The sequence below is a fragment of the Calonectris borealis genome, chromosome 9 (assembly GCF_964195595.1).
Source record: "Calonectris borealis chromosome 9, bCalBor7.hap1.2, whole genome shotgun sequence".
NCBI classification, from domain to species: domain Eukaryota; kingdom Metazoa; phylum Chordata; class Aves; order Procellariiformes; family Procellariidae; genus Calonectris; species Calonectris borealis.
This window is the reverse complement of record NC_134320.1, coordinates 28522614-28536741: the sequence shown is the minus strand read 5'-3', so window position 1 is coordinate 28536741 and position 14128 is coordinate 28522614. Positions and strand designations below refer to the sequence as shown.

At 41.9% G+C, this 14128-nt stretch overlaps 1 protein-coding gene across 5 annotated transcripts in view; it reads left to right on the top strand.

Annotated features, from left to right (window-relative positions):
• Window positions 1–12843, top strand: part of TIPARP (TCDD inducible poly(ADP-ribose) polymerase) — a 41340-nt gene extending 28497 nt beyond the window's left edge. For all 5 annotated transcript variants that reach the window (XM_075157505.1, XM_075157504.1, XM_075157503.1 and 2 more), the window contains 4 exons: window positions 5052–5220; window positions 6712–6893; window positions 10797–11072; window positions 12112–12843. In XM_075157505.1, coding sequence (XP_075013606.1) covers window positions 5052–5220; window positions 6712–6893; window positions 10797–11072; window positions 12112–12559 — 1075 coding nt within the window. In that variant the 3' untranslated portion in view covers window positions 12560–12843. The remainder of the gene's footprint in view (window positions 1–5051; window positions 5221–6711; window positions 6894–10796; window positions 11073–12111) is intronic.
• Window positions 12844–14128: the final 1285 nt, after the last annotated feature.

Below are 14128 nucleotides of genomic sequence, written 5' to 3'. Positions count from 1 at the left end.
AAAGTTAATACTTCTGAATAGAGAAATACACTGTTAAAGAATGTAAATGAGCATTGGAATAATATATATTTTATGCGAGTCAAGGTTTTTTGCAAAAGAGTATTTTTCCTTATTCCCAATGTTATAATTAGGAAAAAAAAATCAGGTAGGCTTTTGGGCATGTAGTGTATTTTTCAGATGCAGTCACTTAAATAAATGCATTTGTCGAAAATTTTCAGCTGTATACAATGATGCAGTGTTATTCTGCATGGTTTATTGTTAGGTAGAAAACGTGTGGAGTTTAAAAGTTTTTAGTTAAAGTTTGAGGGAAAAAAACCCAACTGTTGTGTAGATTTTAAGGTGTTTATATATTTTTGTCTCTTAATTTTCCATTAAAATTAATGGGAAGTAGCATTCTAAACACTTTACCAACTTGGACAATAAAAATACCATTTTTAAAGCATCCCTAATTTAACAGAAGTTTGAGTTTCAGGAAAATTCTGCTATGTTGCACCCTGAAACTGCTGAACCTTTCCCTATTCGCAGCTAAGGGAAATGGGTTGAAGATACCACACCAAGAAGTATCTCAACCATGTTCTTTCTTCAAGAAATCGTTAGAGAGAGCTTTTTTGGGTTCTGAACTGCAGCTCTTATTCTGAGGGAAACTTGAGGTAAACCCAGGTAGTCGGTGTCCCCATCTTTAGTTGCAGAGTGATGGTTTGTATTCAACGAGCTGAAAGCCAGGCTCGGTGTGCGGGAGCTTTGAGAGCTGCGAACGGTGGGTTGCTCAGAAGCGCTGTGACCTTTTCAGTCAGACAGACTGAGCGGTTCTGTTTAGGAAAGGGAAAACAAGAACACTCAATGTGTTGTGTCGTACACAGACTTTCAAGAAGAACGTTTGAAGGGGTGGTAATCAGCTGTTTCGGTGCTCGCTGCCTGGGTTCTTGTTGCAGCCAATTGTCAGCGTGAGTCAATGAGCAACGGCCATCCTGTCCTTCTCGGTTTGCTTACAGGGGAGGGGGATCTGATAAAGAAAAGGCAGAAACAGCGGGCTACAAAAATGTAAAAAATTCCAAACAGCAGACAATCGTTACATTTTTCAGTACTGAGAAATAATTTGGCACATTCTATACAGGTTTTGCAGAAAAATGTTTAGCTTTCAGAGAAGCTATTTCGCCTGTAAGCTGTCATTAGCTGTCAGCCTTATAAATCTTAAACAGCTTCTTATGAGATCTGTAGCTGCACACTTAGCTGTGCACAGATTTTGTTTGTTGTAGGAGAAAACTTACCGCAATTTGGAATTGTGTGTGAAGCTTTCATATTGTTACAGCACTTCTAGAAGAAAGCCATGTAAAAACCTTACAGTTCCCCCCTGTTCTGCAGCTAGAACACGTCTGCACACAAATACCCTTCTTTGCGTATGCACTGTCAACCCGGAGGTCTGGGAGTTCGTCCTGAAGATCTGCTTGCTCTGCAATAAAAGCAGGAGGAAAAGCAGTCTCATACTGCCTTCATCTCGGAAAGTGTTTTGCCTTCCACAGGGTCCCTCCCGTTGCATTACTTTGATTCTCCTTGCTCTGCTACAGAGCTATGTGTGTCTGTTGGAGACTGGATTTTAACACAGTTAAGCCCGTATTAGAAATACCTAAGTCACGTATCGGAAGCCAGCCATGTTTCAAGGGCCTGTGGAATTTGTTTTCCAGTCTTCAAAATTTTACAGACCATTATCTTTTTAGGGTATTAGCCAGTATGTGATTACTTTTAAAAGACTTTCACCATGCTAGTGGATAATCTTTATCGTGTTTAGAGTGTATGTTGATTTTCGGATTCTCTTTACTTTGCACTGCATTAGCATAGAACTACTGCGAGCATTTTTTCATTATCGGTTGTAACTATAACACATGCAACATGTGAAGTTATAGTAAAATTAAATAATCCTCTGGGTTTTACTACCTTTAAAATAAAATAATTTTCTCATGAAGAAAAGGTTTTCCATTTCTTTGCACTTTCTTGGAGGTCATAGATCTTTGGAGTAGGGAGCACCGTGTTATGGTGTTTGAGTTGAAAAGAGATTGAAGTGAGAATGAATGCTCGAATTGTGAGGTTTTGTATTGAGAAATATCTTTTTGGGTATTTGTTTCATATAATACGCAGCACAGTGTCTGGGGGTCTTGATTCAGGACTTGGATTTGTAGGTGCAACATCACCCTGGAACAGTGCGTCCAACTCCTCACTCCAAACGGATAATATAAACAGCATCAATCACTAAATGCGCTTTTCTCAAAAATGACAGCTTTATTAGGCACTGAAATTCAGAATGGTAAGACTACGTTTTGATAAGAAAAAGCAAATGTCCCTAAAGCAGCATTAAAAATACATTCATGAAGAAATTCACTCAAAAAATCATGCTTATGGCGCTGCCTGCAAATACTATAAATAATAACACAGCTGGTATTTCAGAGAGATGATTTCCTCATGATTTCACACTTTGTTTTCAAATAAAGTAGATTGTAGCTTGTTGTTGTGGAACAAAATGACTACATACCAGGAAGGTGGGGTGATCTGTTACTAGTTTTTTCACTCCAGAAAGCGTGTGTATTTTTTTAAGCCTTATGTTTACTTTCAGTCCCTTTCTACTGGTCATTTGTTTCGCTTAGTGCTGGTTTTCCTTCTGACTAGATCTGTCTTGTATCACTTGCATCTGACGTTTGCCTTGAGCTATTGTTACCTGCCTTTTTGTGAGCCGCCCGTGCAGCAGCCGCTGATGCGGTGGGCTGGGGGAGGTCAGCCTTAATTAGTATATCCAGCTTCTCGCGGTGGGCTGCAGCTTGGGTGGGAAGGCACGGGTTATTAAAATACACCTCCTACACAGAATAGCTGTTTCCCTCCTGTACTCATACTCTAACCGTAGTGATTTGGTGCGCCGCTGACGCAAGTAGGGAACACGCTGTTAAACCTTCCACGGATTGGGTGTGATAGTGTCGTCTTGACAAAATTTTCATCTTAATTAGTGTGGTTCTGTGACAGTTTCTAGAGAACCGTGTGCAGGGAACTGGCAAGATGTTCCTTGTAGGTAGTCAGTTCTCGGCGTAAAGGGGAAGAAAGCTGGCCGGAGCCGTTCCCTCCGCAGGCAGGTCTGCTCTGGCAGGGGCAGCCGCCCTGGGTGAGTTGTCCCTGAAATGAGGGGGACAAAACCCGCGCTGGTTGGGCATCGGTCTGGGGGTGCTGGGGGAGTTGCAAAAAGAATGATTTTTGTGTCTAAAGAATTTTAAAAGTAGCTCATGGAGTTTGATTTGATTTTTGGGACTATTCTGTATCTTTTCTTTAAGTCTATATGAACACTTAATTGAAAACAAAGAGAGCTATCTAAATTTGCCCAAACAGCAGTGGATCAGGTCCCCTGATTGTGAGCCCGTAGGAGCAGACACATTGGCTTCTCGTCTATGTCAGGAAAGCGCTTAATACTTCAAACTAGCCTTAGCACTTCACAGACCCAAATGCAATTAATTGATGATGATAAACACTAAGAACAGCTATGCACCTGTACCTCCTGTTGAGAAATGCAGGATCATTCCTGCTGATCATAATTTTTTGAAGTGGGAACTCTTCAGTAGTTTTCTGTGAAAGTAGTATAATAAAACTCTTCAGCTACTGTACCAGTAAGAGTGTGAAATAAGTAGCAAAGTTGCAGCCATTCCCAAGCAAATCAGTATCCATAAAACCATATAGATGTTTAGAATAGCTGTCACTTGATGTGGCAAATTTCAGATACAGTACTTCGATGTCTATGCTATTAATGTGCCAAGTTTTAAAAATAAACTGTAGATTTCAAGTATCGGCTTGATTTATGTTTACTGTTAAGAATTCAAAGACAGTATTTTATATAGTCTCAAAAGCTGCATTTCCAGTTGCCAAAGGTTAGTAACTGTTAATGAATAGCAGTAAGCTGACAATTTGTAAAGAGATCATGAAAGTAGAAAACTAATTATGTAAACAGCATTATTTTGGAAATATGTTAATCCCAGTTCTAAAAAAGTTACTTTTGTAGGGAATTAATATTACTGTGATTTCTTTCCATTTCTATGAATTTCTTAAGTTCTTGATTGCTAATAAACCAGTGATTGTCTAATGGTCAGCAGAGCTTTAGAACTCCATGCTTTACTTGAGAATTTTCTTTAATTTGATGTCTCTCTCTTGACACTAATGAAACAGCATTAGAAACTGTTTGCTGAGCCATTCCACAGTCACTATTAAACATGGCTTTGTAAAGTGTAGAGGAACTGCACTTTTATTTTCTCTTTTAGATAAAGAGTATACTCTGGTTCTTAATCTGTGGCCCCCTGATGTTGTTAGGTCCTTTTGAAAGCGCCAGTCACTTTACGTGAAATGCCATATTAGCGTTGATTTTTGTAGCAGCAATATAGCTACTCGAAAAAAAGCAGTATTCCTGAGTGTAGGCTCCATAATTGTGAAATCACGTTTCCTTTTCATATTGTGCTAGTTCTCTTCTGCTGCACGTGATGAAAGATACTCGAACTCTGGTGGATTGGCAGCAGATGCTCCTCATCTGGAGCCATTTACATTTTCTTTTCTTCCCTGAAGCACTAACTTTCACAAGAATAACCTTTTGAATAGTATGTGGCTGCTTCATCAAATATGGTTGTGTGATGTATTTACTTAGTATGCTCCAAATGTCAAGGATATGTATGTGGATTTTGGTACAATTCATGCGTGCTGAATAAATACCACTGGACGAGGAAGACTGCTGGGTTTGAGTTTTTGTCTTTCCGTACTGAAGACCATGTTTTTTCCACCACTGTCCACGGAAACTGTTGAAGAGTTCCTTTGCCCTCGCAGCTCTTCGCGCTTGCTCCTGTGTTGTGCCCGCTTCAAACTCGCGGGACACCCTGATGGTCACAGGGCTGTAGGACCTGGGCACAGCCGGACCGAGGGTGTCCCTGCGGAGGACTATGCCACCTGTAGTTCTGACTGTCTGCTTTGTTATCTCTGAATGATCTTTTTAAAATGGATGACAAAAGGTGAGAATTCATTGGTTTTCTTGTTCTTTCCAGGGGACATGAGTTTTGGGTGGATTTGAATGTTATGAAATTATATGAAACTGTTGAGTTCGACCAAATGCGGCGGCTGTCCACACCTTCCTGCCCCAGCTCCAGCTCCAACTACTACACGGTCTGGAAGTACTTCTGCAGGGACCACTTTGGCTGGAGAGAATACTCTGAGGTATTTAACATGTTCCAGAATCCTGCTTTTGGGTTATAACGCAAAACTCTGTGTACAGTATATACTATAAACTATATATACATTTTCAGTCTGTTTCCTCTTCAAACGTTCAGGACAGTTACTTAGGGTTATTGTTGAGAAAGATAATCAAAAGGTCAGTGTTGAACTGAAAAAGCAATAAAAGGAGAACTCTGCTCTGCTGGACTGCACCTTGAATTATCCCTGAAAACATCGGAGACACAGAGGCTGACCAAATTGTCAAATATCGGACCAAACTGGCCCACGTCAGTACCAAGAAGGTCCTTTCTAATCCCTAGAAAGCTGGTTCTAGGACAGAGGGGACAGCTTTCTGTAACCTTAATGCCACTGCCATTTAGCTTTTCAGTTTTTAGTTTATTTACCTGTCCCCAAAGGCGTCGCAGCGCAGGACGCGAGCCTCCAGTCTCTGGATCCAGCCCTGTGCTGTCGCGTAGGCTGCACTGCGCACTGCTGCCAGCCCCTGCTCCTTGGCGGCCTTTTCCTAAATGTCTACGTTGAATCTGTTCACCGATGGTTTATGCACACTCGTTCTAGTGTCACCGCTGCCCTTTGGTCTTTCACAGCCACAGGTTTCCATATCAGGTTTTAAATGGGCCTTCTCTCTTCCAACCCTGTAACCCCAGTTAAGGCACAAAAGTCATACCCACTGTCAAACAGGATTGTGCTAGACAAAACCAGAATACTTCTGTTCATTCAAGTAAGCTCTCCGGTAAGCCTTTTAAATACCTGCGGTAGTTAAGAGCTCATCTTTGGCTGGCCAGAGCTGTACATCATATTTTGAATAAAACCTCATCAGTGTCTTACAATTTTGGCAGTACCAGAAATACCTCCACCAGTGTAAACTAGATCACGTTCATCTTTTTCATGTGTCATGCTGACTTTATAAGCACGGTAGGAAGCTTAAGGCGGAGCACTGTATACAGTTTGGGGCTTTGCAAATGAAAAGAATTGCAAGAACTGGAGAGAGTCTGGAAGAAGGCACCACAAATAACAAGAATTTTAGGGTGTTTGACCTGGGAGGAGAAGTTGAAATAATTGGGTTTCTCTAGCGTAGAAAAGAAAAAAAAAAGATGAGAATATATTAATATATAAGAGATTATTCTACAGCAGACTTCTGCTTTTCACATTCAGTGGGCAAAGACAAAAAGTAAGTTGTGGCAAGGGAGGGTTAGGTCAGATATTGGGAATAACATTTGATATGTAAAAATATGATAGCATCGGCACCAACTACGCAGGAAAGTTGCAAAACCTGCCTTGCTGGCAGATCTTGCAAACAGGTAACGGAACATTTTTCAGCGATCTAAACGTACTTGTGCCTCAGAGCAGGGGAAAGAGAGGAGAGGGGAAGGGTGTAGAGGGAGGGATTCTTTGAGGTCTCTGGCAAAAATGTTAATTTTTGAACATGTAATTTATCATGTGCATGTTTTTGTTTTCTTAACTTCCTTGAAACAGCCTGTTGTAAGATTGATAGAAGAAGCCAGCTGCCGGGGTCTGAAAGAGGTTCGGTTTGTTACCTGGCATAATCAGTATATCTTAAACATCAAAGATGGATTCCAGCAAAATGCGTGTTTCAGAAGAGAAATCAAGAGGAGACCCCTTCTTCGCTCATGCATTGTGCTGATGCCATTTTTACAGTACGTATTCCAGCAAAATCGAAACTTTGCATTTGTTCGTCATGTTGTTCTGTCCCTGAGAATTGTATTCCTTAAGTTGTGACAAGGAAACAGGCATCACTGGGTAGAAAAATCGGAATAATAAAAAATCTTAGTCATGTTGGCAGCTCTCGCTTGCCACTTTTCAAGATAAATATTATCTGAGGAACTCCTTACAGCTAGGCTCTGTTTGTTGCTTAAAGGTTATAATGTACCTTGTGGATCGCAGAACATCAGCAGCACAGATGTACTTCAGGTTTGCCAAAGTATTGTCCAGCTTTCAGCATCTCACCGGCTGTGGTGATTGCCAGGCTATCAGTTCTAGGTCCCATAAAAATGAGCATTCAAAAATAGTGTATAATTGCCAAGCACAATTAAAGCATGCCTTGTTTTTATTGCCATCTCAACTGGGGGCGAACACGCTCGCCCATCAAAGGCAGAGCAAGGAAGGTGTTGCATTGTAGTGATTTTTGATTACAACTCATAAAAATGCCATTTTTGTGATCTCACCAGCACAGCTGGAAGCATAATTGTCAGAGTTCAGTAGTTAGGAACATATTGTCCTGTTGGCAAAGGGGTGGAAGTCATTAGTCTGACTGGCAGCTTGGCATGCTGGGCCAATCAAAGGAGCTTCAACTGCCGCGGCAGGGCTAGGGTGCTCATTAGTTGCAGAGTTGTTGCTGCATCTAGTTGCGAGGTGAACGTGAATTTGGTCCGAGCCTCAAAACACGTGGTGGCTAGAAACATTTTTAGATACGGTTTTACAGGAAGGAAACCCAAAATTCTTAAAGAGATACTGGGAGGATGCAGGTAAAAAGACCAAGCGTGGACTTTCTGGTTATAGCAATTCTGATTATCATCTTAATGAAAAATAAGTATTTCGGGTATTCTCCTGATGTTTTGCTACCAGTGACTACTTTACTACAGTGTAAGTCTATAATTTTGAGATCTGCTAAAATAACGCAATTCCCACTAATTTTTTAGTGGACCCTTGAGGGTTCTACACTCATGAGGACTTGACCGTAACTATTCATGCCAGCTACCAAATCTATAAACTAAGCTCTGAAATTTCTGTTGTTCTGCAGTAACCTCATTCTTTATTTTCTTTACCTAAAGACCTTGTAATGCTTACTTAAAAATCCACTAATTCTTAGCAAAGAACAAAAGAATATTTTAAATATTTATGGGAGCTGTCCTTAAGAAGTCAGTGTTTGCCTCCACTCATCACACAATGCTGCCTGAGATTTTTTAGTTCCCCCACTACCTGCTTAAATCTGTTATAAAATTGGGAAAGAATGCTTGAATAGAAACTGTGGGAAGTGGGCGATAGTGGTTGACAAATGTTGACTTTTTAATGCCTTCCCTTGTGTAATAAATGCTTACAAATAATGTACAGTAGTCAGAAGAAATGAACAAAGTACACCGAAGGATTGCAGCATTTTTATTGTGTTTGATGTCTTACTCATTAATCCATAACTTACTGTTAATCTGTGCTTGGTCTTCCAGTCCAAGTGTGAGCGAATGAGGTTCTACAGTAATATTTTTTACCCATTGACTTTAGAAGGAAAAAAAATATTAAATGCACACTGCAATATTGCGGACCGCTATTTTAATAATCATTAGAAAAAATCCATCTTCTGGGTTTCTGTTAAACTATTAATAAACAGTGAGAAGAATTTTGAGTTGGAGTCAAATCCATGCAAATAAAGTGAGGTCTCTTTTTAGCTTTGAACAGCAGATGAAAGCCATGTGAACACTTTTGTGAAGAGTATGTCTGCTCTGGAAAGTGTGAGTGGTGGTACAGTTTACTGTCTCTCTGATCCAAATCAAATGTACCAATTTAAAAATAGACTTCCCCCCCACACACACTTTTTTCCTAGACCTGAAAAGCTCAACCTGCAATCAGAAAATCACGTTAAATTATTTCTGGGTCACACAGAAAAAATCCCACACAGTTCTTTCAGGCTCATATATCACTAGCATTAAACGTTCTGAAAGGCAACCTTAATTGACGTTTCTGTAGGTAAGATGTGAATAGCAGTAGAATTCTTACTTATCTAGATAATTATGTTGGCGCTGCAGAGAAGAGCAGGCTAACGAGCAAGGACAATCAGAAGTTGCTCTGATTGTGTTTCGGTACCTTGAGGACAGATTGGCTGGCTGCAGAGGTCACAACTACGCGGCTTTTCAGGCAGCATCGTGCCTGAGCAAAAGAAGATTGATTCCTGAAGAGTCACTGGAGAAAATGGCTTTGCCTTTAGCAAAGCTTTGGGAGTTTGCTCCCCAGTGAACTTTCTTGAACAAAGGCAGCGTAGGGACTCGGGTTGGCCTGTCACTCCTGTGTGAAATCCAGTTGCGTATACGTGGGGAGGCAGGATTTGGCCTTGGATGTTGTCAGACCTCAGCTTGCCCAAGATGAGTACACAAAGGATTCGCTTTCCCCATTTCCCAGTCAGAACAGGTTTTCTCCTTATGCCTTGGCAGCGATATGTTATCAGAACACAAGTGACCTGAGAAATTTCATGAACTTTAATGTTCATTAAACTCTAATTTAATGAAATCTAATTTAAGGTCGTCTGTGGGGTTTAGAGACAAGCTTCACCTTGTGTCTTTCCAGCCAGCCAGCGACTTCGTAGTCTTTTCTAACAAGAGCTGCCTACCTCGGAGTGCTCCTTACCTGTTTGCAATCATTGTGGTTGTTCCTGGAGTCAATAGCAGCTTTGCCTATAAAAATACTTTGGTAAAATACTCATCTGGTGAAATTTTGAGATAGTTCCATATATTCTTGCAACTGAAAGGGAACCCCATCAGCTTGCAGGAGCGGAAGAGCTGTGTACTTGAAGTGTGAAAACCAGAGCCTGAACTGCAAGCTTCACATGTTGAGCGTATTTTCACTGACGTAAGAGAGAACTCCAGTAAGCGAGGATTATTCAGTTGAGTAAGGCTTGCTTGTTCAGATTATAAGCAGGTGAGCTTAAGCCACAAATGCCACACTCTTTATCTAAATTTAGCAGCTTCAAGAGTGTGAAAAATTCCACAGAGGTGCAGGTATTTATTAAGAGCAAAGTCTTGCCACACCACAGTTGGTGTCCTCAACTGGATTTTACTGGTGTCTGTTCTTTTTCTGGCACCCGCGCTGCTTTCCTGCCACGGCAGCAGCTCCCCTCCTTCACCGCTCCCTGGCTTCTTACCTGGCAGCATTCCCAGGAGGAGGGGCCGCTCTGTCGCATGAAAATAAGCAACTGCAAATGCAAATCTACATCTGGCCTGTGCAAATGAAAATAAGAGAGCCTTCCTCAGCCCGACACTGGGTAGTACTGAAAACATAGCATCTCCTCTTCTACATAATGCAGTGAAATATCTGCAAGTTTTGCCTATAAAATGTTATGAGTTGGGGTTATTCATTATTCATACTGTACAAGAAAGTATATGTTTCTGCTCCTTATATTCTAAGGAAATAGGTCAAATGTTGCCACATTACTTGTCTTTTCTTATTCTGTATGTTAAAATCACTAATGGTTTATAGCTAACATACAAAATAATTGTATTTGGTAGCGTTCTGCCTGTCTGCAGTTTATAACCCCATCCCAGAATGTGAATAATGACGACAGTAGGCTTTTAAACACCACCAAGCTGTAAGATTTCCCTACGTGGAACGGCATCCCTGAAAGTCAAGATTTTGTTACTAGTCTGCATGGCTGGAGGAGTTCTTAAAATAGCAGAAATAGCCAGCATGATTGTTTTAAACAAGCATGAAAGATGCGTAAATTGTTACAGAACTGAAGAGCAGCAATTGCTTAAGATACGTCGGTGATGAAATAAATGCGATTAGAAACTCTCCTGTTTGTGAATGTTTCAGCACACTTTTTCTCCTTCCCCAACTAGGACCTTAGGTGGCAACTCTCCAGTACCCTCTCCATCAGCAGAACCAGCTTCCTCACATGTCTTATCTCCAACTGCTGTTACCTCTCCAAACTTCTACCCCGAAACCTGGATTAGTATGGATCCATCTCAGGACTTCATCCAAGTGCCTGTTCTGAAGGAAGATAAAAGCTATAGAACCATTTATAACCTGTTTCACAAGACTGTGCCAGAGACCAAATATAAAATTTTGAAAATTCTGAGAGTGCAAAATCAGTTTCTTTGGGAGAAATACAAAAGGTAAGATAATGCACATGCCCTTCTTTTACAATGATGGAAGAATACCTTAAAATATGAGATTTGGGCTGCAAAGGATAAATTGATCATTAAGTAGAATACATAAACTCCAGGTTTTCTGAAGAAAAGGAGCATCTTCAGTTGAACAACTTTATCTGAAAAATACTGAAAAATATCTTCTCCTGAAAATTCCTATGTAAGAGGTTTAATAAACTATTGGTAACTTCTGTAAAATGTATCTTCACAGAAGCTTCAAAATAAATCTAGGGTATCTAGTTGAAAAATCTTTCAGTTCACTTCCAAGCCAAATCAGGAGGCGTTGTTTTCATCAAATAGTCTCTGTATTGAAGAGAGCCATTAGTGCCGTGGTTCCCCAGAACGTGGCGAGCCAGGGTCTTACAGTGGTCGCGCAAAGATGAACTCCTCTGTCAGTCAGTCCGTCCCACTCACACCAAAGACGCTGCGTCTGAAAGTTACCACCCAGAGACCACTCCGGAACTGATAGGAAGTGAGGTTTGTGGATTCTCTCTCCCTTCCCAAGAAATGCAGAATCTCGAGGGATGGGCTGTGTGAGCAGAGACTGACTTTCTTACAGTATTCGTGCTGGTCTAGAGCATCTTCGCCTCCCTGTCTCTCAGTAATTCCTCTCTGTGGCCTCTTCTGAAGCTGTAGGGGGATTTAATTTTTGCACAGCCCTTGTTTTCACCCTGAGGAAGATTTCCTTCCACATCCAAGGTGAAATGCAGGCAAAGATAAGCAGGCACTTCTCAAGCTGCTTTGCCTTTGCTGCTGTGCAGGTGACAGAGCTCTGCCTGCAGCAGTATCAGCTCAGGTCCTTTCAAAAATACTGATTTCACACAAAAGCTTTATTTGAAAGTGGAAGACCCACTCTGCTAGCCATATGGAAATGTTCTCGTATCTCCTCTCGCAGCTCTACTATTCCAGAGGGTAATACTGATACTTTAAGAGCTGTAGTGAAAACTGCTTTTCCCTTGCAGATCTGCAACGAATACTCATCTTCACTTTCCGTTTTCTATTCCAGGAAAAAGGAATATATGTCAAAAAAAATGACGGGGCTTGACAGGATAATGAACGAAAGGCATTTGTTCCATGGCACCTCCCAGGACGTGGTGGATGGAATCTGCAAGCACAACTTCGACCCGCGCGTCTGTGGGAAGCATGCCACCATGTTTGGACAGGGCAGCTACTTTGCCAGAAAAGCAAGCTATTCCCATAACTTTTCCAAAAGGTCACCCAAAGGAGTTCATTACATGTTCCTGGCGAAAGTACTGACGGGGAGGTACACGGTGGGCAACCACACCATGAGGAGACCTCCACCGGTGAACCCCGGCAGCATTACCAGCGACCTCTATGACTCTTGTGTGGACAATTACTTTGAGCCTCAGATTTTTGTCATTTTTAACGATGATCAGAGCTACCCCTATTTTATTATCCAATATGAAGAAGTTAGCAACACTGTCTCCATTTGAAAACTTGTGCTGCTAAATTATTCATTTTAATAAACTCTCTTATCTGGTAGCAGTTTTTGTGGAAAAAAAATTTGGACGTTGCAGAACTGATTAAATTACTTGCTTGGAAGGAGCTAAATCTCAAAATATAGAAAAGAAGATCTGAAGTGACCAATTGTGCACTTGCTGTTTGATTATGTATGTGCAAATTGTAAATATTTTTCCATTGTTTATAGTTGGAAATCTGTGCCTTTTGTTATAAAACACTGTTTATTTATGTTAGTAAATATTCATGTTTAAAAATGTGTGTGTGTGTATAATTTCAGTTGCATTCTGTGCGTATTAGAGGGGCTAGAAAATTGCTTATGCCCTGATCTCGAAATCTTGAGGATGGCCATTTCTACGTAATCAGAACCAGATCATTTTCATGCCAAGTATATTAAATAAGAGATTCTCCCAACCACTATTTTTTATTACTATATTTCAGAAAGATTGGGGGAGATGACAGAGCTAACATTCTGCTCATACTTTGGATTGTTACACAGGACCACACAAATAAATACATCATTTTCTAAAATCAGCCCTAAGTAAAATTAGGGAGAGGTTGGTACGGCACACAGCCCCTGAGGGCTGAAAGCCGGGTGGCTTCCCAGCAGCTTATGGGACATCCAGGTCACCCCTTTCTGCCACTGTGGCGGGGGTGGGAAGGCCACCGGGCAGCCAGGTCTGTGCGCAGCCGGGCACGTGCCACCGGTGCCCGGTCCTGCCAAGGGGGATAGCTCTGGGGAACGGGTTTCTTGGAAAAGAAACCTTGAACAAAGCCTCTTTTTGATGAGGTTTTAAATCTGATCAAGGATGAAAATTTGTGTTAATGTCACTTCATGAGGCTGATATTAAATGAATTTTAAAATGATTGATACATCAAAGTAATTGTCAACACGTAATACTCATTTAATCAGGGTATCTGGGTTTTCCGGGCAGCTCTGCTCGGCCCGGTGCTCTTCAGGATCTGCAGCAGGATGCAGGAGAAGCAAGCCGTGGCTGGTGTTTGCAGCTGCCCAAGCCAGCCGGGGGGGTGGAACAGGCGGGCCGCCCGATCCCAGCTCCCGCATTGCTTGGGAGGACGCGCTCTTCCCAGCAACGCGTGCTGCGAGGCACCTGGGCAAGTTTACGTCTTTGTGTCCCGAAGGGGGGAAGAGGGAGGGCGCGTGGAGCGGAATTAGGGAGCAGAAACCTGCACTGGGGTGACGTGGCACGGGAAGACCTGGCAGTGGCCAGGAGCGGCCCCAGCAGTAGCCAACGCCGCGGGCGCGCGGCACGGCTGCCGGAGCTGGCGCTTGCGGAGGTTTGGGGGGCTCCCACCTGCGACAGCGCAGCGTTTCGTGGGACAGCTGGAATCCTTGCACCAGGGCTTTTTCTCTAGCTATGCTTTATGAAAAAACCAGTCTCTAAAGTGGGATCGGAAGTAATTTCAGAACTCCGATTTAAGATTCAGGAAAAGTTCAGTGAAGAATAATTACCTCCACCCCAAACCTGGGCGGGTTTTGTGTTCTCGGCTCAGTCTGTTCTTCTCTGAGTCGTCTCTGAAGC